The sequence below is a fragment of the Martes martes genome (assembly GCF_963455335.1).
Source record: "Martes martes genome assembly, chromosome: 17".
NCBI lineage: Eukaryota > Metazoa > Chordata > Mammalia > Carnivora > Mustelidae > Martes > Martes martes.
This window is the reverse complement of record NC_137905.1, coordinates 18,971,851-18,996,353: the sequence shown is the minus strand read 5'-3', so window position 1 is coordinate 18,996,353 and position 24,503 is coordinate 18,971,851. Positions and strand designations below refer to the sequence as shown.

The 24,503-nt window shown below is 40.6% G+C and overlaps 1 protein-coding gene across 2 annotated transcripts in view; it reads left to right on the top strand.

Moving 5' to 3' along the window:
- The first annotated feature begins 912 nt into the window (after positions 1-912).
- CBFB (core-binding factor subunit beta) overlaps positions 913-24,503 on the top strand; it is a 61,078-nt gene continuing 37,487 nt past the window's right edge. The window contains exons 1-3 of one of the 2 annotated variants that reach the window (XM_080828249.1): positions 913-1,282; positions 1,509-1,595; positions 6,150-6,266. In XM_080828249.1, coding sequence (XP_080684375.1) covers positions 1,205-1,282; positions 1,509-1,595; positions 6,150-6,266 — 282 coding nt within the window. In that variant the 5' untranslated portion in view covers positions 913-1,204. The remainder of the gene's footprint in view (positions 1,283-1,508; positions 1,596-6,149; positions 6,267-24,503) is intronic. The other variant, XM_080828250.1, reaches the window with a different exon arrangement.

The window sequence follows — 24,503 nt, the reverse complement described above, 5'->3', positions numbered from 1 at the left end:
GCTACTGTCAGTCAGAGTTGGCACCTATTTGCCATCCTTGCACTGAGTTTTTGACACACTGGAATTTTAAGGATCAGAATTTATTGAGGATCAACTTTTGGTCAACCTCTGCCATAAATCCCATGTCAAACTCTCTCCAGCTTGGGCCAAATGACTTCGCTAAAACTTGTGGATCTTTTTTAGGGTTTCATTGCACATTTGGGTAAATATATGGACTGGCATTAGGTTTACATATAATTCAGCTTTTCTTCTTTGGAGACTTGTTTATTGAGTGCTCATTATGTGTTGGACTCTCACGCTAGCCCTGAGAGCTTGTGTCTGCATTTTGCAAATAAGCAAACTGAGGCTTAGCGTCCAGGGCTCGTTTCAGGCTCGTGTAAACAGTGGAGTGAAATCCCAGACAAGTACCGTCTGACTCCCAACAGCTCCGACCTTTCCATCACGATGTGGATTCAGTTAGATTCTGTGATCTGTTATCACCTCTAGTCTTTGCTAGGAGCAGCCTACATCCCTCCCCGTCGGTTTTGGGACACAAAGTCCCCAAAGACCTAAGTTTCCTCACGTTCAGGTGACAACCTGGGGTCACTCCGAGCAGCTGAGGAGCCCCAAAGTTCGATACAGTCGACAGAAAGGACCCGCGCGGGCCGCTCCCCGTCTGTAAGGTCCGGGCAGATGCCCGCAGAGCGGTTCTACACAGAGCAGCCCGCGGGCGGCTAAGGGAGCGAGAGGGCCGTGCAGCGGGAGGAGCTCTGGTTCGCCGCAGCCCAGCCGCCCCGCAAGCGGGCGGGCGGCGCATGCGCGGCGCGGGTCGCAGAGTTGTGAATGGTGCGTTTTGTTTGCCGGAGTTTGGGGCGGGCGGGCGCGCGAGGAGGAGGGGTGGGGCCGACCGGGGCGGGGCGGACGGGCGGGCTTGCGAGGTGGGCGGCGAGAGGAAGTGGCGGCGGCGGCGGCCGGGGGCGGCGAGTGCTGGGTTCGCGCGGGCGGTAGGCAACGGCTAAGGCGGCGGCGGCGTGGGCTGGGCTCGAGCGGGCGGCGGCATCTCAGACTGCCGGGAGCGGGAGCCCACGCGGGCGGGCGCCTGAAACAAAGGGAAGCCAGAGTCAGGGCGCCGCGGGTGGGCGGTCAGTCGGTCAGCGTAAAGCCGGCCAACGGGTGCCGCGCAAGCCCGGAGCCCGGCCGGCCGGCGCGGCCTCAGGGCGGGAAGATGCCGCGCGTCGTGCCCGACCAGAGAAGCAAGTTCGAGAACGAGGAGTTCTTCAGGAAGCTGAGCCGCGAATGCGAGGTGAGGCAGGCGGGCGGCTTGGAGGCCGCAGCGCGCCCCGAGTGGGCCCGGGCGGAGAAAAGTTTGGGCGGCGCGGCCCCGGGCAGCCCGGCGGAGGGGCAATCTCGCCCGGGCAGCCGCCAGCCCGCAGACTCTGCTTGCCCTTATCTGCGCCGAGCGGGGCGGGCGGGCGCGCAGGCGGCGTCGCGGATTTGGCTCCTGATTTCGGGCCGTCTCTGCCTTGCAGATTAAGTACACGGGCTTCAGGGACCGGCCCCACGAGGAGCGCCAGGCGCGCTTCCAGAACGCATGCCGCGACGGCCGCTCGGAAATCGTAAGTCGGCGGCGGGGCAGGGGCGCGGGGGCCCGGGGCGCGGGGACCGAGGCGCGCGCGGGTCACTTGTTGCGCGGGGGCCGCCGCGGCCCAGGCCGGTTCCGGACCGCGCCGCGGACGCCGCGACTCCCGGAACTGAGCGGGCGCCGTCTCACTTCCTACTCGGGATTCAAAATGCGAAACCAGACCCTGGCGGGCCGCGTCCTCGCGGGGAGACGCTTCCCTGTGGCTCTCTGCGGGCGGGTTGTGTTTCCCAGACGCGGCTCGGCAAACAGTTTGCCGCGAGTAGAACTCACACCCGAGCCCAACTAAACAGGGATAGGTCTTTGTACAGGCTTGTGTCACTCATTAAGGGGTAGGGTATTTGTAGGGGAGAAAACACCTATGCGGATAAAGAATGGGGCTTCATTCAAAGATCTGATTCCTGGGCGAGAGTCAGTTTCTCAGGACGCTAGGTTTGTTGTTAAATCTTTATGTGAAGCTGCTTAACCGCCAGTGTAGCTGAGAAGCTTCATACCAGTTATCTATTGTCCTAATAGAGAAAAACAAGCCCTGAAGACTGAGCCATCTTATTTTCTTAGAATGTTAAGGCTCAAGAGAATCAGAAACCATCATCATCTTTTTTCAAACCTCAAAAACGTATCCCGTTTGGTGCCGCAGTTCCTGAAGAATCGCATGGGTTTGTGAAACCCACAGTTGATCTTGAGGCCGTGTTTTAGGTGGTGGATTCAGTGCTTCACCTTCACCAAACCTTACCTTAGGGGGAAAAAAGCTCAAGTGTCTCATCATCTTTTTAGTTTGTCTTACTGGAGGTGCTAACGAGGGGGGAATGAAAAAGCCAAAGATAAGTAGGAAGAAGCTAAAGAAAAGAGATCTTACTAATTAAAAAACAGAAGAAGTCGAAGTGCTGTCTAATGGAATGCAGTTATCTACTCTGAACTGGGCCCATTGCATTTGCAGAGACTTGAAGCAATGGTGGAGTTTGAATTTGGGTTAACAATAGGAGGACATATTGGAACATTTGCTCCCCCCCACCCCTTATGGAGAATATATTTTATTGAAAAACAATTCACATACCATAAAATTCTCCCTCTTCATCACCTAAATCAAATTTATTTTGAAGATTATTTTTTCTATTTAAAATGAAGACTTTTTAGAACTGTATTACAGATCATGTGAAGATACTGGCTAAATTTATTAGGAGCTCTAGAATATTTGGTCATTAGTGCCTGTTATGAAAGTAAAACACTTCCAAGTTTCTTGAGTAGTTATAATAGTTACATGATTAAAATGCCTGAGACATACTTTCGGTTTTGGCCTGAGTGATAGAAGAATCATTCATTAGTTGATCCAGTGATTACATTATTCTTTGTCTGGGCTTCCTTTTGCAAAAGGTGGATGGTATACCTAACTAATGGATTTCCTGGAGTTAATTGATGTAAGTGTGAAAGATGAGGTACAGAGTACTTCCTGATATTTAGAGCTGAGGGTTTTTTTGGGGGGGGGACCTAATAAAGTATAGTTATTAGGTTGTTTTCTGTCACATTGGGGACTTTACTGAGTATAATTGTTAATTGGGAGTATAATTTAGCCCACAGTAGATCCAAATTGCTATATTATAATATTACTGTAATATTATAGTAGTAGTATAGGTTGTTTGTATTTATTATAAGTTTCTTTCCAGGGATAAATCAGACAGACTTTTTAGGCCTTTCTCTCTTCCAGATACCTGATCCTACGAATTTTAATAAGTTCTTAATATCTGACAAGTATTAAAGGAGGGTAGGTTGAATTCTGTGTAATATTCTCACTTAATATAGCATACATGTCTTAATTTGTTGAATAATGTAACTGTTTGTAATTTGGGGAGGAATTTCACATTTCTTCCTTTTTCTAGCCCCCCCCCCTTTAATTCAGTATTCTTCACATTTAAATTACAGGATCCCTAGCTCCTAGAGGGTGCAGACCACATTAGCTCTGGTGTATACATTAATATACTCCCCTCTAAACAGGTACTCTGCATAACATCTTTTGTATCATAGCTACTTGATTAATTGAATTTAGAGGTTACTTAATATAATGCCTAAAATTTGTCTTTTTATTAGGAACAGGCTGTGGTTTTCACTTATTTGGTTGTGGAAAATAGGTGTGGAGAAGGTATTATTTTGACTCTGTTTTGACAGCAGCTGTATACAGTAAAAATATGTGTAATTACCAAAACTGTTATCAATCTCCCCCCCTTTTTACTCTTTTAATTTTGAACATCTCCTTAGTGTATCATTGAGACTAAAGAATTTATTTTGTATTTAGATAGATGTGATCATAACTATAAAACTTACCCAGACTCCTTATCATAGCATGAATAAAAGTGATTATGGGTAAGGGGTAGAATCTATTTGGTCTGTTTTATTCCTCATGTAAGTTTTATTGTGGTAAGAGTGTTGGAGAAGTCTTCAGTACTAATGGTAAATTAAAGAAAAGAATTCAGGTATGGTGATGACTGTGACAGCAGTAAAAACTATATTTTTAGTCCTGAAGATGGAAGGATAAAGGTATGTTGAATTGGCTTAAAGTGTGTTATTTTGCAATTTGTGAAACCTGTAGAATAATCATTGGGGCAATCTGGAAGTCTTACATAAAGACAATGATACCAGTGTAGCATTTTTGTGTTTTTGAACAGAGTTTTCCCAATTGTTATGTGTGTGTAGATATTCCATTAGAAAAAGAGTTCTATGGTCAAATTTGTGAAATGCTATTGTAGAATGATCTGTTTTTACCACTTCTCCTCTCTCAGAGAGAGGGATCTTGATTAGATAATGGGCATGAAGTGATGAAGCAGGAAATCTCTTCTGAGGTTGGTCTTCAGACAGGAGGTGAGGTAATAAGATCTGTAGATTGTTTTTACTTGCACAGAGCTGATTTGGGGTACACAGGGAGTGGAAGGATTTGTTACTAGGTGAATGCTAAAGAAACATGCCTTGGGGATTTTGACACAAGGCATTCATTCATGGGCTGAATCTCTTATCTGCCACCGCTCTACACTGAGAATTTATTTTATTTGAGGCTGAAAAAGTTAGCTCTCTTATCCAGCTCAGAACTATTTCTCTTATTTAGCAAATACTTAAACGGCATTTACATGGTACTATTATAGCACTTTACAGATACTAATTAGTAGGGAAACTGATGTACAGCTAAGTAAATTGCTTCATCCTACAGCCTAGGCACTGTGCCTTCTAGAGTCTGCTTTTCATTTTAGCTATTGTTGGTTCATTTCACTACACCTGATTGTTTTTTAAACTTGGTATTAATGGGGAAAAAAATTTTTTTTAAAGGTTAATGTTGTAATATTGATGTTTTTTCAGTCCCCGTTCATGTAAAATACCACAAGAAAGAGTATCCCTGTTGATTAGGTAAATGGCATCAAAGATTTCTTTAGAGATTTAGCAGTTGGGTTGGCAGTTGTACCTGTGATACCAATAATAGAAATAGGAAGAATACATTTTTATCTCTAAGGAATCTAAGCTGTTAATCATTGGGGGTACTAGTGGATAGTTCAGTCAGCTGATGGCTTTAAACAAATTGCCCAAAATGTGAACCCCTTGCTTTCAGATGAAGACTATTTGATTGGAAACAAAGTATGTTGTGGAACTTTAATTAGTATAATAAAACAAACCAAAACCTCTCATTTCAACAAAGGAAGTTTGCATTCAGATGATGAAAAATGTTTCAGGGTTTGGTTTTTTTTTTTTTTTTCCAAAATGCTTTTTTTACTTCTTTCTGAATTTCCCTTTGGAAGAGGTACAATGCTAATTCCATTTTTACTTGGAGGAAATGTAGTTAAATTGCTTAGGGGCTACACAGAACACTTTAACGAAATGGCTTTAGATTGTTCTGTCTGTTGAACCATGCATCCAAATCTTATTATAAATATTAGATGAATACTCTTTTATATAGTCAAATCCAGTTCTCCTAAAGTTAAATTTCAGAAAACGCATATTTTTTAAATCACCTAAGGTTTTAGAGAGATAACTACTGTCACATCACATTGCTAATGTATCATTTATCAGAAGACACAGTCCTGTGCGTTTTTAACATAGGCTTGAGAACGCAGTATTTCATTAAGCAAGGAAAATCAAGAGAAATTAAAATGTCCCATTTATACAACTTGAAGTTGTGGTATGTTTTAAAATTCAAAATGTATAGATCTTTAGTGATTTTCACATTTAAAAATAGAAGTTTTTAAATTCAGAGATGATGTCTTCTGGTTAGACATTAGCAATGAGAGTTCCTAACGTCAGCAAAAAATGACCTGAAAGAAAGTATTGATTCCATGTCTGATTTTATATTTAAGCAGCCAATGGCGAAGGTCCTCAAAATGGAATCAGATGTTTGTAACTTAATACTTAAGAAAAATGATGAGTGCATGTTTTTTACTTTTAAGTATTCTCAGTGCTGCCTCGCTTAAGACAGAAACTGATGTAAAAATAAATGACTGCCTGCATAATTTATGTAATGTCCTGCTCCTGATCCTGTTTGTATTGATTTTTCTAAAAGGCTTTTGTGGCCACAGGAACCAATCTGTCTCTCCAGTTTTTTCCGGCCAGCTGGCAGGGAGAACAACGACAGACACCTAGCCGGGAGTATGTCGACTTAGAAAGAGAAGCAGGCAAGGTAGGAAACATTTCTTTGCAATTTGAAATACTGTGGATTGTTTTATTAGGGATCATTGGAAGATTTACAGTTTAATGAAGAGATCACAGGTCTGATTATACACACATATGGTCAGGTGTGTTTTCATATTACAATTCATACTACAATTTTTAAAATAACTGTCAATTTTTTAATGTCATTCCATTACTAATTTCATGTATATAATATTCATCATAGAAACTTCTAGCCCTTAAAGAGTAGTGTGCTTTCTTACATGTAACATTTAAAACTTATTTCTTTTGAAAGTATTGACAGGATATATTTTGTTTTACTAACCTAAGTGACTACAGTGCTTTAAAAAATAAAATTAAGAGAAAAATGGGAAAAGGCTCTGTAGGCATAATTTAATAATATTTAGAAATAGCTCATGGGTAACTTTCTACTTCTGTTAATATTGCAAATTTAATTTTTATTAAAAAGTAGTGTGAAAACTTGAACTTGGAAATAATTTTTTTGTCTTGAGGAAAAGCTGGGAAAACAAATTGATGCCTTAAAATTTTTATGTTGGAAGTTTTGGTTGAAGATATGAAATGTTTAAACCGAGAGCTCCATTAAACTCTTAACTTAAATGTATTACATAATTTTGGTGAAATTTTAGTGAATAATGGATTGGTTCATCTTTTAATGTAGAAGTTGACTCTTACGGAAATAAAATACTTAAAGAAAAATATTTTTTGGCCTCATGTTATGCTCAGTATTTCTCCTGTTTCCTTTGGGTTTCTATGCCTGTTTTTATCAACTTGCTCACTTACTCTTCTAAGTGTTGTCATGAATACCATAATTTCTCACTTTATTTGCGAAACATAATACATGAATAATACAAGGATTTTTGTATGAGCCTGTATTAGGAAAAATATTCCTGGTTTTATATATATACACAATGAAGAGTTTTTTGTTTAAACTTTAGGAAATAAGATGGGTTGTTTGGTTTTTTCCCTTAAGATTTACTTATTTTAGGGGCGCCTGGGTGGCTCATTCGTTAAGAGTCTGCCTTCGGCTTAGGTCATGATCCCAGAGTTCTGGGATCTAGCCCCACATTGGGCTCCCTGCTCAGTGGGAAGCCTGCTTCTCCCTCTCCCACTCCCTTTCTTGTGTTCCCTCTGTTGTGTTCCCTCTCTTGCTGTGTCTCTCTCTGTCAAATAAATAAATAAAATTTTTTTAAAAAAAATATTTATTTCTTTGTTATAGCGAGAGAGGGAGGGGAGAGATAATCTCAAGCAGACTACCCGCTGGAGCAAGAGCCCAACCCAGAGCTCAGTCTCACAACCCTGAGATCATGACCTGTGTTAGATCCAAGAGTCTGGTGCTTAACTGACTGAGCCACCCATGCACCCCAGCGTTTGATCTTTTGTGGGTGACAAACCAACTAATCTTTGGAGAGGGAGAGGGAAAATAGATTATAGAATTTTTAAAGTGAGTAATAAGGGATTTGCTTTTCTATGTATTAGCTTGCTTGCTTGGAAGATTAAAAGCAAATGTTCCAAGTTTTACTATTTTGTAATTCTTATGTATAAGGAAGAAGTTGAGAAGTCATTGTGGGATTATGCTTTTTTTGTCTGTTTTGTGCAAGTGAATGAAGAAATTATTTTTCTCCTTGTTCAAAACACTTTCTTAATGTTTATTTAACATGGTGGCTCAGATACTACAGACATAAACCAAAAAGTTATTTTCTCAATTTTAATGCTAAACTACTTTAACACTTCAAAGTGCACATCTCAGTGTGGTAACATTGAGTCTTCCAGTATTCAATAACTATTAAATGGGTGTTAACTCTACTAGAAAGTATGTTTGCTTAAATTAATGTAATGATAACTGTTTACCAGATTGAAGACCAGATTACTCTTGGACTTAAGCCATTGATATGTTTTTAGTTACATGACCACCAATAACAAAAACTTTGTATGACTTATTTTAGTATTTAGAGGGTATGTTTTCAAATACACCTGGAAAATTGATAGAATGGATGTAAGTGAGTTATCAGGAAACTTACATTTTATTAATATTTGTTTTAGAAGTTTTTTTCTGTAGAAGGCCATATATCAAATATTTTTAGTTTTGTAGGCATGTAGTCTATGTTGCAGCTGCTCAAGTCTGCTGTGAGAGTGGAAAGGGAGCCATAGACAATATGTAAACAAATAAGTGTGGCTGTGTTCCAAGAATAGTAACAGTAGCAAACTCAGTATCTTTGCCTCAGGTTTAAATCTGCAAATGTTTATATGTAGATCCTATACTTTTTAAATACACTTTTTCAACACCTGTACTATATCAGTAGGATCCAGAGGAAAGGAAAACATGTTAAGGCACAAAAACAAATAGGAAACTGCTAGTATATTGCTCTTTTCCAGTGGGATAAAGGATACCAGTGAATTTAGACAAAAGGTACTGACCCATGTTTTCTCAACCATGGAATGCAAGCTATGGAGTCTCATATTTTTCTTAACTTCTTTTTTATGGTTCTCTTTCTGATAGTTATTAGCTTGTATTTCTGTCCCTCCAGGACTAGAAGCAAAGAATAATTAAAGGGATTTCTCCAAATGTTAATTGTCTGCTTCTGCTTCATATTTTGGATCTCAGATCTGCATCTTTTCTTCCACGTGTTCTCGGCCTAGTCACTTTCTGAAGCAGCTTAGTTCTCTTCTTCATTTACACCCAACTTTGAGGAAACTACTATTAAGGCTTTGGAGTTAGGCATAAGTCAGTCCTGACACCATTCACTACTATATAACTTTCTGCAAGTCATTTGACCTTTATGGTTCTCAATTAGAACATGAGGTTAATGCATACTTCCCAGAGTTTCCCTAGTGATTAAATGAAATAGTGGATGTAAAGTGCTTAGCCCAGTACCTGACACAGTTGCTGAAAAATGCATTCATTTGGAAGGTTCTTGTTGGATACCTGTTGTGTATACTGAGCATTGTCCTAGGCATTTGAGATGCATCAGTGAACAAAACAAAGATCCTTCCCTAGAGATTGTTTTATGGAAGGAGTGGAGGTTAGACAATATTCAAAATGAATAAGAATAAGGGTGGTCAAGCACCAGAAATGTTTGCAATTTTAAATAGGTTGGTCTGGGTAAAGAGGGTCATGTTCGAGCAGAGACCTGAAGGAGGTTAGGGAATGATGAGCCATGTAGGTATCAGGGGAAAGATAGAGGGTACAGTCACTGTGAAGGTCCTAGAGTAAGAGCATATTCTGTGTGTTTGATAAGCAGCAAGCAGCCCAGTGTGCCTGGAGTAGACTGAGCAAGGAGGCGGGTAACAGGAGATGAGATCAGGGAGATAACAAGGAGCCAGTTTATGTGACCTCACAATCATATGGATTTTTATGGTGAGTGAGATGGGGAGTAGTTTCTGGGTTTTGAGCAGTTGAACAATATGATCTGCCTTGGGTTTTTGAAAGGATCACTCTAGCTGCTGGGTTAATAATAGGCTGTAGGAGGGCAAGAGTGAAGTAGGGAGACGAGTTTGGCTATTGCTGTGATCTTGGAGAGAGGCTAGGGTAGTAGCAGTGGAGGTGGTGAGAAGTGATCATAGTCTGGTTATATTTTGAGATAGAGCCAACAGGATTTGCTTATGGATTGGATGTGGGGTTTGAGAGTCAAGAATGACTCCAGTGTTTTTGGCAAGAGCAACTGGGAGTATGGGATTGCTGTCATCTGAGATAGGCAGTTTTGAGGAGCAGTTTAGGACATGTGTGTTTGTGGTGGTGGCTTATTAATGCACTTCTGTTTTCTCACCGCCCACCCTTTACTTCGTAAGTTAGGGTACTGCTTTCTCATAAGTGATCCTTGGTCTGCTTATCCCAAAGGTTCAGTGGCCCGTTAAAAAGAATCACCTTTAATGTGCCTTCGGCTCAGGTCATGATTCCAGGGTCCTGGGATCGAGCCTAGCATCGGGCTCTCTGCTCAGCAGGGAGCCTGCTTCCTCCTCCTCTCTCTCTCTGCCTGCCTCTCTGCCTACTTGTGATCTCTGTCTAATAAATAAATAAATAAATCTTAAAAAAAAAAAAGAATCAACTTTATTGAAGTATACTTTACATACACTAGAATGCATCCATTTTCATTGTATAAATTTGAGTTTTAACAAATGTACGCACACATGTAAACACTACCCACAATCAAGGCAGTGTTTCGGTCACTGCCAAGAATTCCCTTGTGCCCTTTTACAGGAGTGTGGGAGTGGTTTGACTGGATGGTTCTGGCTCAGGGCTGGGACTGTGCAGACTCTGAAGACTTGACTGGAGCTGAAGAATCCACTTCTGAGCTCACTCACGTGACTGTTTGTAGGTGGCTTCACTTACTAGTCATGTGTGCCTCTCCACAGAGAGAGAAACAGAATGAAGTCACCATGCTTTTTATGACCTATTCTCCAGTCACTTGTGTCTTACTCTTTTCATTAGGAGGGAGTCACTAAGTCTAGCCCACATTTGACAGGGAAGGAGGAGTATTTATTCACATACATGGGTGTGAATACCAGGAGGCTGGGATCATCGGGGCTATCTTTGAGGCTGGCTACTGCAATATTCACTTAAATTTAGTGAATTCTGAAAATATTGGAATGCTAATAGGAGACAGAACCTGCATATTCTCTTTGGTTTGAAATACGGCTTTATGGTCTAAGAAAGTTGGCTGAGCAAAATCAATCCTTTTATTCATTCATTCTTCCTGTGTGTTTATAGGAATATATTTTTTTAAGGCATCTAATTCTTTTTTTTTTTAAGATTTTATTTATCTGACACAGAGAGAGAGAGAGCCCAAGTAGGCAGAACAGCAGGCACAGGGAGAAGGAGAAGCAGGCTCCCCGCTGAGCAGGGAGCCTGATGCGGGGCTCGATCCCAGGACCCTGGGATCATGACCTGAGCTGAAGGCAGCTGCTTAACTGACTGAGCCACTTAGGGCGCCCCTGTAAGAATATTTTCAAACCAGAGGTCTTCAGTAAGGAAGGCCTGTTAATGGATAACTGATTATAAATAGGTATTTTATGTAAGATCAAATCAGAGCACACAAGTTTATACCATCTTTCTTTTTTTTTTTTTTTTAAGATTTTATTTATTTATTTGACAGACAGAGATCACAAGTAGGCAGAGAGGCAGGCAGAGAGAGAGGAGGAAGCAGGCTCCCTGCTGAGCAGAGAGCCCGATGCGGGGCTCGATCCCAGGACCCTAGGATCATGACCTGAGCCGAAGGCAGAGGCTTTAACCCACTGAGCCACCCAGGCGCCCCTATACCATCTTTCAAATATATTTGAGGGGTGCCTGGGTGGCTTAGTGGGTTAAGCCTCTGCCTTTAGCTCAGGTCATGATCTCAGGGTCCTGGGAACGAGCCCCGCATCGGGCTCTCTGTTCAGCGGGGAGCCTGCTTCTCTCTTTCTCTCTCTGCTTGCCTGTCTGCCTGCTTGTGATCTCTCTCTCTCTCTCTCTCTGTCAAATAAATAAATGAAATAAAAAAAAATTCCAAATATATTTGAAACTTTTGCACCCAGGTTTCTAGCGAGCTGTCTGCATTGGCTCTAACAATCTTTTTTAGAAGAGGTTTAAAATAAGGGGTGCCTGGGTGGCTCAGTCGGTAAGCATCTGCCTTCAGCTCAGGTCATGATCCCAGGGTCCTGGGGTCAAGCCCCATATCTGGCTTCCTGCTCAGTGGGAAGCCTGCTTCTCCCTCTCCCACTCCCCCTGCTTATGTTCCCTCTCTTGCTGTGTCTCTCTCTGTCAAATAAATAAAATCTTTTTAAAAAAAGTTTAAAATAACACAATGTAGTAGAGAGTTGTCAAAAGGCAATCATAGCTATTTTTTTTTTTAATCTGGAAATGGGAATCAGAATGTCTGTCCTATTCATATACCTCATGGTGAGGATTAAATGAAGTACTAGAATATGTGAAAATGCTTTTTAAATTGTAATACCCTGTCCAAAATTGGGCTTTTGATGGTTTTGTAGGGTGAAATTATAGGTAACTTCATTATGGCGTTTAGTGCTATGCTGTGCCTTAGGTCAGCTTCACTTGTAGCTATACAGTGTTGGAACACCACATCTTTCCCAAGTGGTCCATACTGGTGTATTTTAAACCCTGACAGCCAAAATGTTTGTACTTCTTCCTGAATCTAAACTGCTTTTCTCTCATCTTGCTTTGAGAAGACAAGGAAAGCAACCAGTTGGAAGTTAAGTCATTCTTAGTTAAATTTTTGTAGGCCAAGCAGCTTCCAGTTCTTTGATCTTTCCTCTTAGGACCGATTTCCAATTACTTTTTATTTCAAACAAATGCAAATGATTATGGTTCACCAGAAGTTATTAGTCTTGAATGGTCAGATTAATGGTTTTTGCATGAATTCTGTGTTTTGTAAAGCCTGGATTAGGGTTTCAAATTAATTGTATGTGATTATTACATGATCCTAGTTTTTGAGTATAAAGATAAAGGGTATAAAAATATTTTATTAAAAAAATATTTTATAAACTGAAAAAATGAACTTTACAGTGCTACTGTTTATCATTTTTTCTATAGAAATTGAATATACTATCTAGTGTTATTAGGTTGGTCCCAGAGGGAGGTTAAACTTTTTAACAGTAGTTGCATTTCTATTTTTAACTTCTGATTTTAATTGATAGTCAAATAACATTACTAGCAGTCATTGAGAAGTAGTTATGAAGTATATGTTATTAGAGCAGATACTTTTTTTTTTAAAGATTTTATTTATGTATTTGACAGATAGAGAGCACAAGTAGGCAGAGAGGCAGGCAGAGAGAGAGGAGAAAGCAGGCTCCCTGCTGAGCAGAGAGCCCGATGTGGGGCTGGATCCCAGGACCATGAGATCATGACCTGAGCTGAAGGCAGAGGCTTTAACCCATTGAGCCACCCAGGCACCCCTGGAGCAGATACTTTTAAGAAATTTTGATGTTTTATTTTCTTCTCTGAACTTTTGTACTTAAAACCAAAATCTTTTTTTTTTTTATTTTTATTTATTTATTTGACAGAGAGAGAGATCACAAGTAGGCAGAGAGAGAGGAGGAAGCAGGCTCCCTGCTGAGCAGAGAGCTGGATGCGGGGCTTGATCCCAGGACCCTGAGATCATGACCTGAGCTGAAGGCAGAGGCTTTAACCCACTGAGCCACCCAGGCGTCCCAAAAACCAAAATCTTTTATCATTCATTTTCATGTGCATAAGTAAAGCAAAATTTAACAGCATTTGATTGAATGAATGAGGATGGACTCTTGTTTTAAATGGTTTTTCCAAAGGTCTGTGATTCTGGTGCTTCTGCAGCATTTTGCTTACTTGCCTGCAGGATCTTTGTCCCAAAATAAATATTGTGTCTGTTTATATACCATCCACAATTTGGCAGGGTTTAGAGGACTCCTTGATGTTAGCTTTGAGAAATCCCTATTCAGGCTCAACCAGTTCCTTCTCCTCCTCAGACAGCCTAGTCACTCCAAATAAAAGATAGCTGTGGTAAAGCTTTGGAATGTGATTCTCCCCAAGAAAAATTGAGACTTTACAACTAGTTTGTCAGATCTAGATTTTAAATATTTCTATTCAACTAAAATACGAAGTATATTTTCCAGCATTTAGTTACTGACATTTTAGTGCAGTGGAATAAGTAATCTGTTTTTTGTTTGCTTCTTTTAAAGTAGACTTTTTAATTTATTTATATTATTTTATTTTTTCATTATGATACGTATACTCTTTAATCCCTATCGTCTATTTCACCCAAACCCTGCCCCCGTCTTTTTTTTTTTTTTTAAGATTTTATTTATTTATTTGACAGACAGAAATCACAAGTAGGCAGAGAGGCAGGCAGAGAGAGAGAGGGGGAAGCAGCCTCCCCGGTGAGCAGAGAGCCCGATGTGGGGCTCGATCCTAGGACCCTGGGATCATGACCTGAGCTGAAGGCAGAGGCTTAACCCACTGAGCCACCCAGGCGCCCCTGCCCCCCTTGTCTTTGATAGCCATCAGTTTTTTTCTCTGTAGTTAAGAGTCTACTTTGGTTTGTCTGGTTTTCTAAAATATACTTTAAGTATACTATAATATTTTACTTCTTTTTAAAAAAGACTTTGTTTGTTTGAGAGAGAGAGAGAGATCATGAGAGGGGGGAGGGGTAGAGGGAGAAGCAGACTCTGCTGAGCGTGGAGCCTGACATGGGACTCAGTCTCACGACCTCAGAATCATGACCCTTGCCAAAGGCAGATGCTTAACTGACTGTGCTACCTAGGTACCCCTTGTTATATATATGTACCTCAATACCAACTGAAAAAACATCAATTATGAGGGAAAATGGGAAGCACTGAAATTAAGATATAGCAATCCTACCGCAAAATTATAGTTGATATAATATTTCAGCAGTCTTTATTTATCCTTGAAGTCTTTGAATTAATCATTAAAAAAATACTGGGGTAAGAAGCAGAAGGAAATCTCTGCTCAGCAGGGAGCCTGCTTCCCCTTCTCTCTCTGCCTGCCTCTCTGCCTACTTGTGATCTCTCTCTCTCTGTCAAATAAATAAATAAAATATTAAAAAAAAAAAGGAAGCACAAGGAAGGAGGGGAAGAATTAAGGATTTTCCTCAGATATATTATTTCTGTCTTCTTTAACTTGGAGTATATAATTCAGATAAGGCCAAAACTAAAATTTTACCTTTATGCTAAAAGGTAAATCCAAGCAAATAATATAATTCAAGAGAAGGGAACTCATGATCTTCAGATACTTTGGAGGTACATTTACATATATGCAAATCAGTGTAACTCTAACTGGAAGGTACTGACTTTTAAACTGTCTTGTTTATGCGTGAAGTCAGTCAGCTCTCCCTCTTGGATTTAAAAATATTGAAATAAAACCTTTTCTTTAAAAATACAAGTGTAGGGAGCCTGGGTGGCTCAGTGGGTTAAAGCCTCTGCTTTCGGCTCAGGTCATGATCCCAGGGTCCTGGGATCGAGCCCCGCATCGGGCTCTCTGCTCAGCAGGGAGCCTGCTTCCTCCTCTCTCTCTGCCTGCCTCTCTGCCTGCTTGTGATCTCTGTCTGTCAAATAAATAAATAAAATCTTTAAAAAAATAAAAATAAAAATAAAAATACAAGTGTATTGGGGCACCTGGGTGGCTCAGTGGGTTAAGCTTCTGCCTTCGGCTCAGGTCATGATCTCAGGGTCCTGGGATCAAGCCCTGCATCGGGCTCTCTGCTCACCGGGGAGCCTGCTTCCTCCTCTCTCTCTGCCTGCCACTCTGCCTACTTGTGATTTCTCTCTCTGTCAAATAAATAAATAAAATCTTAAAAAAATACATACAAGAGTAAGGCTGACAGTTCTAAACTTTATAATTCAGTTATTAAAATATTGTAGTAGGGGGGCACTTGGGTGGCTCAGTCATTAAGTGTCTGCCTTTGGCTCGGGTCGTGATCCCAGGGTCCTGGGATCAAGCCCTGCATCGGGCTCCCTACTCGGCAGGGAGCCTGCTTCTCCCTCTCCCACTGCCCCTGCCTGTGTTCCCTCTCTCACTGTGTCTCTCTCTGTCAAATAAATAATAAATTAAAAATATATATATATTGTAGTAGGTGGCTCAGCCAGTTAAGCATCTGTCTTTGGCTCAGGTCATGATCCCAGGACCCTGGAATCCTGGGGAGTGCAAAAGGATGGTTTTATTAAAACATGGGGACAGGATCTGTGGGCAGAAAGAGCTGCACCAGGGTCATGAGGAGTGGCCAATTATATACTTTTAAGTTAGGAGGGGATTAGGGATAGTGTCTAAGTCTCTCAGGAATTTTTGGAAGCAAGCTTTCCAGGACCTTGAGGGGGCTAGCTATTGTTAGGAAAAGGTCATTAATATGATCTCACTGATACATAGAGTTTAAGAGACAAGGCAGAGGATTATAGGGGAAGAGAGGAAAAAAGTGAAACAAGACGAAACCAGAAAGGGAGACAAACCATAAAAGACTCTTAGGAAACAAATTGAGTGTTGCTGGAGGGTGGGGGAGTGGGGGTGGGCTTTGGGGAAGGGTATGTGTTGTGATGAGCACTGGGTATTATATAAGACTGAATCACAGACCAGACCTCTACCCCTGAAACAAATAATACATTGTATGTTAATTCATTGAATTTAAATTTAAAAATAAATCTCTTTTTTAAAAAAGGTCATTGGGGCTCTTGGGTGGATTAGTGGGTTAAGCCTCTGCCTTCAGCTCAGGGCACTGTCCCAGGGTCCTGGGATGGGCTGCATGGGGCTCTCTGCTCAGCGGGGAGCCTGCTCCCCCCCCCATCCCTTGCCCGCTTCTCTGCCTACTTGTGATCTCTCTCTCTGTGTCAAATAAATAAATAAATGAGTAAATAAATAAAATCTTTAAAAATTTTTAAAAATAAATAAAATGGGTCATTTATTACTGTCTAATAAAACCCTAGCCATGAGAGTCTTCAGATGCATATCAGTGGGCCATATGCTTGGAAGATGATTGCCAACATGTATCTGCAAGGGGGAGGGCAGTGAGATAAAGGAAATTCCCAAAGGAATTTTTATATGTTAAGACCTATTTTATATAGCATTTACTTTTTATTTTATTTTTGAATTTTCTGCACATCTTGTTAGTAATTGTTGAATGCTTTTTTTTTTTTTAACCTGACTTAAAGAAAAATGTGTTACCTTTTTAAAAAAGTTTTATTTATTTAGGGACGCCTGGGTGGCTCAGTTGGTTGGGCGGCTGCCTTCGGCTCAGGTCATGATCCCAGCGTCCTGGGATTGAGTCCCACATCGGGCTCTCTGCTCAGCAGGGAGCCTGCTTCCCTCTCTCGCTCTGCCTGCCACTCTGTCTGCCTGTGCTCGCTCGCTCTCTCTCTCTAACAAATAAATAAATTTAAAAAAAAAATTCAAAAAAGTTTTATTTATTTAAATAATCTCTGTACCCCATGTGGGGCTCAAACTCAGGACCCGAAGATCAAGAGTTGCATGCTCTTCCAAATGAACCAGCCAGGTGCCCCTATTATCTTTCTGATCTTATTGTTATTGACTATGAAAGGATAGAGAAACTGGAAATAAATAGAAAACTTTGTATAAGGGAGAGGCAACAAAATAATTATAAGTATAAATTTTTAGAGTAAAAAGATAAGCAATGCAAACATTGATGTACTTTATCAGTACACACACAATTTCCATCCATCTAGGAAATCTTTGCACAATCATCTAGAAAACAGTAATCATACTGTACAGGTGGTGATCATGAAAACTTTTCCATTCTTATGGAATAGTTTGAGTTTTATTCTAGTAAAGGCATTTTGGGAGGGCAGAAAGTTTATAACTATCTCAGAATGGATGGGACTCGCTTTGCTACTGTGTACCTTTATTTCTTCATTTAAGAATTAGAATAATAGCTGAGCAATATTCCATTGCATATATATGCCATTATCATGTTTATCTATTCATCAGTTGTTGGATATTTGGGCAGTTTCCATAATTTGGGTATTGTAGATAATGCTGCTGTAAACATCAGTGTGCATATATCATTTCAAATTAGTACTTCTGTGTTCTTTGGGTAACTACCTAGTAGGACAGTTGCTAGATTTTAGGGTAGTTCTATTTTTAACTTTTTTTTTTTTTAAAGATTTTATTTATTCACTTGACAGAGATCATAAGTAGGCAGAGAGGCAGGCAGAGAGAGGAGGAAGCAGGCTCCCCGCTGAGCAGAGAGCCGGATGAGCTGATCCCAGGACCCTGAGATCAGGACCTGAGCCGAAGGCAGAGGCTTTAACCCACTGAGCTACCCAGGTGCCCTATTTTTAACTTTTTGAGGAAACTTCCTACTGTTTCTAGAGTGGCTGCACGAGTTTGCATTCCCAAAAACAGCGCAAGAGGGTTCCCCTTTCTCCATATCCTCGCCAACACCTGTTGTTTCTTGTGTTGGTGATTTTAGCAGAGGGGAAATGAATGGGGGGATGGGTTAAATTGGTGATGAGGATTAAGGAGTGCATTTGTTGTGATGAGAACTGGGTGTTGCATGGAAGTGTTGAATCACTGTATTGTGCACCTTAAAGTAATAGTATATTGTGTACTAACTGGAATTTAAATTAGAACTTAAGAAAAAAGACTTAGAATAATAGCAAACACTTCTGTAGCACTGGCTATATGCCAGGTGCTGTTTTAATTGATGCATAGGTAACATACACTGATATTCTTATAATTTCCATTTTACTGGTAGGAAAACATTTGTAAAATTTATTATTTATTTATTTATGTTTAACACGGGTATATCTGTTGTCTTTTTGTTTTTTTTTTTTAAGATTTTTATTTATTTATTTGACAGAGAGGTACACAGGAGACAGGGAACAGAAGCAGGGGGAGAGGGAGAAGCAGGCTCTCTGCTGAGCGGGGAGCCTGACAACCTGGAGCTCGATCCCAGGACCCCGGGATCTTGACCTGAGTTGAAGACAGATGCCTAACCAACCGTGCCACCCAGGCGCCCCAACATTTGTAAATTTTAATAGTGTTTAGCTTGAGCAGGATCCGAGACTTTATTTCTCTGATAACACTTCTTGGATACTTAGTTTTCTACAGTGGATTAAAAGCCCTGGCCTTGCTAACAAATTTTTCATGTTAGAGAAATTATAGACTATGGTAAGAGTTAAATTACTGTTACCTTCTTTTATGAAAGTATACAGTGTACATATTTGAAAATTATTATATCATAAGCTTTTCAGTTTAAGATCAGTCCTCATAAACTGATGTATATTTAGAAACCAAGAATTTAAAATAGTACTTAAAATGTGCCTTTTGGTGCTTTAGTACTCTGGAGCTGTGCTATACTGTGTGGCTGAAGAAGGAATAGGCCAGGTTAGGGAATGTTTGACAGGTTTTTTTGTGTGTGTGGATGAAAACCTTTTTTCCATGTATACAACCACTACTGAATCCTTTTGCGTTTTTATTTTACTTTATTTTTTAAAAAGATTTATTTATTTATTTGGCAGAGAGAGACACACAGAACACAAGCAGGGGGAGTGGGAGAAGGAGAAGCAGGCTTCCTGCTGAGCAGGGAGCCCGATCAGGGAGCCCATTGTGGGCCTCGATCCCAGGACCCTGGGATCATGACCTGAGCCGAAGGCAGCCGCTTAATGTTGAATGCCTGAACCACCCAGGCGCCCCCCTTTGGTGTTTTTAAAACTTCAAATGTAAAGGCAGGTTAATCTTCAGATTAAAATAGAAGGATAGTTTGGAACATGTGACCAACATTTCCATTAGGAAAATTTAGATGTTTTTCAAGCAAACAAAATATTCCGCCTATATTAAATGATAATTTTTAATAAGTATCTGACCTCACTTATAGAACTCTTTTGGAGAATCCTCCAAATTTTTTAGGATATTGCTTATTCATGATAGCAGCTTTTCGGTCCTGGCTTGCCATTCGTTTGCTATCCAGAACATGTCTGGGTCATTTTGAAAATTGAAATAAAATTAACAAAATTTGCCATCTTTCCCAATTTAAAGTGCACAGTTCAGTGGTATTTAATATATTCACCATGTGCATCCTTAACTACCATCTAATTCCAGAACATTTTCAGAACTTTAGACTATTTTATTTTTATTCTTTTTAAAAAGATTTACTTATTTGGGGCAGGGGGCAAAGAGAGAGCATCTTCACGAATCTGATGAGCTCAGAGTCCGATTCAGAGCTCATGGGGCTGTGGGGCTTGATCTCACCACCCATGAGATCATGACCCATGAGATCATGACCTGAGCTGAAACCAAAAGTTGGACACTTGATGAACTGAGAGCCACCCAGTCACCCAGAACTTTAGACCGTTTTAAATACATTTTGAAAATATGCAGACCAGTTTTTAAGGTGATCATCACTAGGCACTGTGGTAGATGATTTCCATTATCACTGATTCTCTTAACCCTGCACTATATAGTGAAACCTTTTATTTGATTTTGGAACATATTTGGTGATAGCTTGATTTTACAGCTCAGGAACCTGAGGCCCAAATAAATAAATCTTCAGAAGTCATGTAATCTGTTTCCTAGGTAGAGCCAGGATCCAGACCCAGGTCTTTTTTACCCCAGAATCTGTGTTGTTTGCAACATACCACACTGCTGCTAATAAATAATCATTAGGTAAGTTGCCAGAAACTCCACATCCTACCTTCTAAGGGCTTATATTATTTTAGCACACTAAGTTATTCTTTCCATTACTCTGAATAACCACTAATATTTTAATGTGGTCCCTTTAGAACTCATTTTGATGACTTCACAACAACCTTTAACCTTTTTCTTAACCTCTTGACTTGATTTGTTTTTCTATTAACAGTGCGAATGATGTTCACTATGAACAATTGTGCTGCTAGACAATTACACATAATTCTTCTGTATTAATAGTATGTTCACGGGGCAGCTGGGTGGCTCAGTTGGTTAAGCATCTGCCTTTGGCTCAGGTCTGTCCCAGGGTCCTGGGATCGAGCCCTGCATCAGGCTCCATGCTCAGTGGGGAGCCTGCTTCTCCCTCTCCTGCTCCCCCTGCCTTCGCACTCGCTTGCTCTATCAAATAAACAAATAAAATCTTTGAAAAAGGAAATAGTATGTTCATAATGTAGTAAAAGTTCCAGTAATTCTTACAGAGTTGACTTGAGAATGGATTACAATAAACAGCATGTGCCCCTTTTGTTTCATTACTGGGTTGTTTTTTTTGGAGTTTCTTTTTTTTGGTCTTAAGTGAAGAGTTTTGTCATTTAATAAGCTTTTAATTGAAATTGTACTATTTTGGTCAGAACATTCCAGAAGTCTCTTAAACATGCATTGTCATGCATTGTTTATTTTAAATCACAGAAGGAAGATGGCAGAACTAGTAAATTATTTGGGGGGTAGGGGGAAGTATTCATATATATTCTATAATCATATAGTGTTCATGATATTTATTTTTCTGGGTGCTATAGATTTAAGAATTAAATTGAATATCCAGACTCTGTTTGTTCTTTTAAGATTTTGTTTATTTATTTGAGAGAGGGCATGAGAGAGAAGGTCAGAGGGAGAAGCAGACTCCTCAAAGAGCTGGGAGCCCGATGCGGGACTCGATTCTGGAAGTCTGGGTTCATGACCTGAGCCGAAGGCAGCCGCTCAACCAACTGAGCCACCCAGGTGCCCCCAGACTCTGTTCTTTAGGGAAATAGTCTATTAACACACTCCTTGAAATCTTAGAAAATATTAATAATGCAGTTCATTAATGCCACTGTTGTTTAAGTGAATATATAGTCCCGAGTTCTGGATGCTAACTTCTGCCACCTAAGTTTATGACCTACAAGTGAATTATTTAATATCTCCTACTTTATATTTTTTAAATTATGTAATCTCTGCACTCAGTGTGGGGCTTGAACTTACGACCCCAAGATCAAGAGTCACACTCTACTGAGCAAGCCAGCCAGTGACCCCAATATCTGTCACTTTTAATTTCTTCAATTAAGAAATGGGTAAAGGGGGCGCCGGGGTGGCTCAGTGGGTTAAAGCCTCTGCCTTCAGCTCAGGTCATGGTCCCAGGGTCCTGGGATTGAGCCCCACATCCGGCTCTCTGCTCAGCAGGGAGCCTGCTTCCTCCTCTCTCTCTGCCTGCCTCTCTGCCTACTTGTGATCTCTGTCAAATAAATAAATAAAATCTTTATTTAAAAAAATGGGTAAAGGACTCAAATAGACATTTCTTCAAAGAAGATATGCAAATAGCCAATAAGCACATGAAAGATGCTCGACATCATTAATCCTTAAGGAAATACAACTGTGGTGAAAAATACTACCTTACACCCGTTAACAGGGGTACTATCAAAAAAACAAAAGGTCTTGACAAGGATGAAAAACTGGAACCCCTGAGCAGTGCTGGTGGGAGCGCAGAAGTGGAGCTGCTGTGGAAAACAGTGTGGCAGTTCCCCCAAAAATTACAAAGAGAATTGCCATGTGATCCAGCAATTCCACTTTGGCGCACACACTCAAAAGAACTGAAAGAATCTCAAAGACATATGCATACCCATGTTCATTGCAATATTATTCACAGTAGCTAATAAAACATAGAAACAATCCAAGTGTCCGTCAACAGATGAATGGACAAGCAAAGTGTGATATATAACATACAAAGGAGTGTCACTGAGCCTTTTGAGGAAGGAAATTCTACAATATTCTACACGATGGATGAATCTTCAGAACATTATACAAAGTGAAATAAGCCAGTTATAAAAAGACAAGTACTATATGATTTCACTTATATGATGAGGTACTTAGAGTAGTCAAATCACAGAGAGCAGATTGGTGGACACCATGGCTGGGTGGAAAGGGGAATGGGAAGCTGTTGTCGAATGGGTTTAGAGTTTCAGTTTTATAAAATGAAAAGAGTTATGGAGAAACTCCTGTGAAAAGGCTGTAGACTCATACAATAGAATCAGAAGATACGCTCCCGACCATTGTTTCTCCAGCTCTCCAGCGAACTTTGAACACTGGCTCGCACTGTGCCACATGCCCCAAAACCTGTGTGAGCTTTAGGTTTTCTATAGCCTACTCATGACTCCACTCACAAACTTCCCCAGAGGGGCCTTTCACATTTGCAGGGAATCTGAAAGTCCAGACTTGACTCCGAGACTCTGGTCAGCTTATCTCCTAGGAGCTTTCATGTTAAAAGTGACATTTACAGTCGTTTACTGACACTACCTTTGCTTCTTATGTTCAGTCTTCAAAACTAAACAGTGCATTGTTTTAGAAATATATGCATAGGGGGATGCCTGTGGGGCTCAAGTGAGTTAAAGCCTCTGCCTTTGGCTCAGTTCATGATCTCAGGGTCCTGGGATCAGCCCCACTTTGGGCTCTCTGCTCAGCAGGGAGCTGTTTCCCTTCCTCCCTCTCTCTGCCTACTTGTGATCTCTGTCTGTCAAATGAATAAATAGAATCTTAAAAATATATATATATGCATAGGAAAAGACATACATGCTTAGGAATAAAATTATAAAGCAAGGGAATAAATATAATTGAATTATATTAAATTAATTGAATTGGTTTTTTTGTTGAGTTTTAGGAGTTCTCTATGTTAATTTTGGATATGAATCCCTTAACAGATAAATGATTTGCAAATATTTTCTTCCATTCTGTGGGTTGCTTTCTTATTCTCCTGACAGCATCTGTATTTATTTTTTTAAAGTTTTAATTTTTTTTTAAGTCATCCGTACACCCACTGTGGGACTCAAACTCACGATCCTGAGGTCAACAGTCACATGCTCCACCACCTGAGCCAGCCAGGCGCCCCAATCAGTAGTGTCTTTAGAAGCAGAAAACTTTTAACTGTTCATAAAGTCCTATTTGTGTATTTTTTATTCTTGTTATCTGTGTCTTTGGGGTCATCTCCAAGAAATCATGTCAGACCCAGTGTTGTGAAGCTTTTGTCCTTTGCCTGCTTCTAAAAGTTTTATAGTGTCAAAATAAGACAAAGAGGGGGTGCCTGGGTGGCTCAGTTGGTTAAGCGTCTGCCTTTGGTTCAGGTCATCAGCCCAGAGTTCTGGGATTGAGCCCCACATCGGGACTCCCTGCTTAGTGGGGAACCTGGTTCTCCCTATCCCTCTGCCTGCCTTTCCCTCCCACTTGTGCTCTCTCTCTCTCTGTCAAATAAAATAAAATTGTTTTTAAAAATAAAGGTAAAAAAATAAAATTTAAATTAAAAAAATTAAGTTTTGGGTGGGTAGCTCAGTCATTAGGTGTCTGCCTTTGGCTCAGGTCATGATCCCAGGGTCCTGGGATTGAGCCCTGAAGTGGGCTCCCTCCTCAGCAAGGAGCCTGCTTCTCCCTTTTCCACTCCCCCTGCTTGTGTTCCCTCTCTTGCTGTGTCTCTCTCTGTCAAATGAATAAATAAAAATCTTTTAAAAATTTTTAAGTTTTGGGGCACCTGGGTGGCTGAGTGGTGAAAGCCTCTGCCTTTGGCTCAGGTCATGTTCCCAGGGTCCTAGGATCGAGCCCTGCATCGGGCTGTCTGCTCAGCGGGGAGCCTGCTTCCTCCTCTCTATCTCTCTCTGCCTGCCTCTCTGCCTACTTGTGATCTCTGTCTGTCAAATAAATAAATAAAATCTTAAAAAAAAATTTTTTTTAAGTTTTATAATTTCAGGTCTTACATTTGGGTTTTTGATCCATTTTGAGTTAATTTTCATATGTAGTGGTAGGTGAGGGTCCAGTTTCATTCTTTTGCATGTGGATATCCATTTTCCCAGCACCGTTTGTTGAAAAGACTGTTCTTTC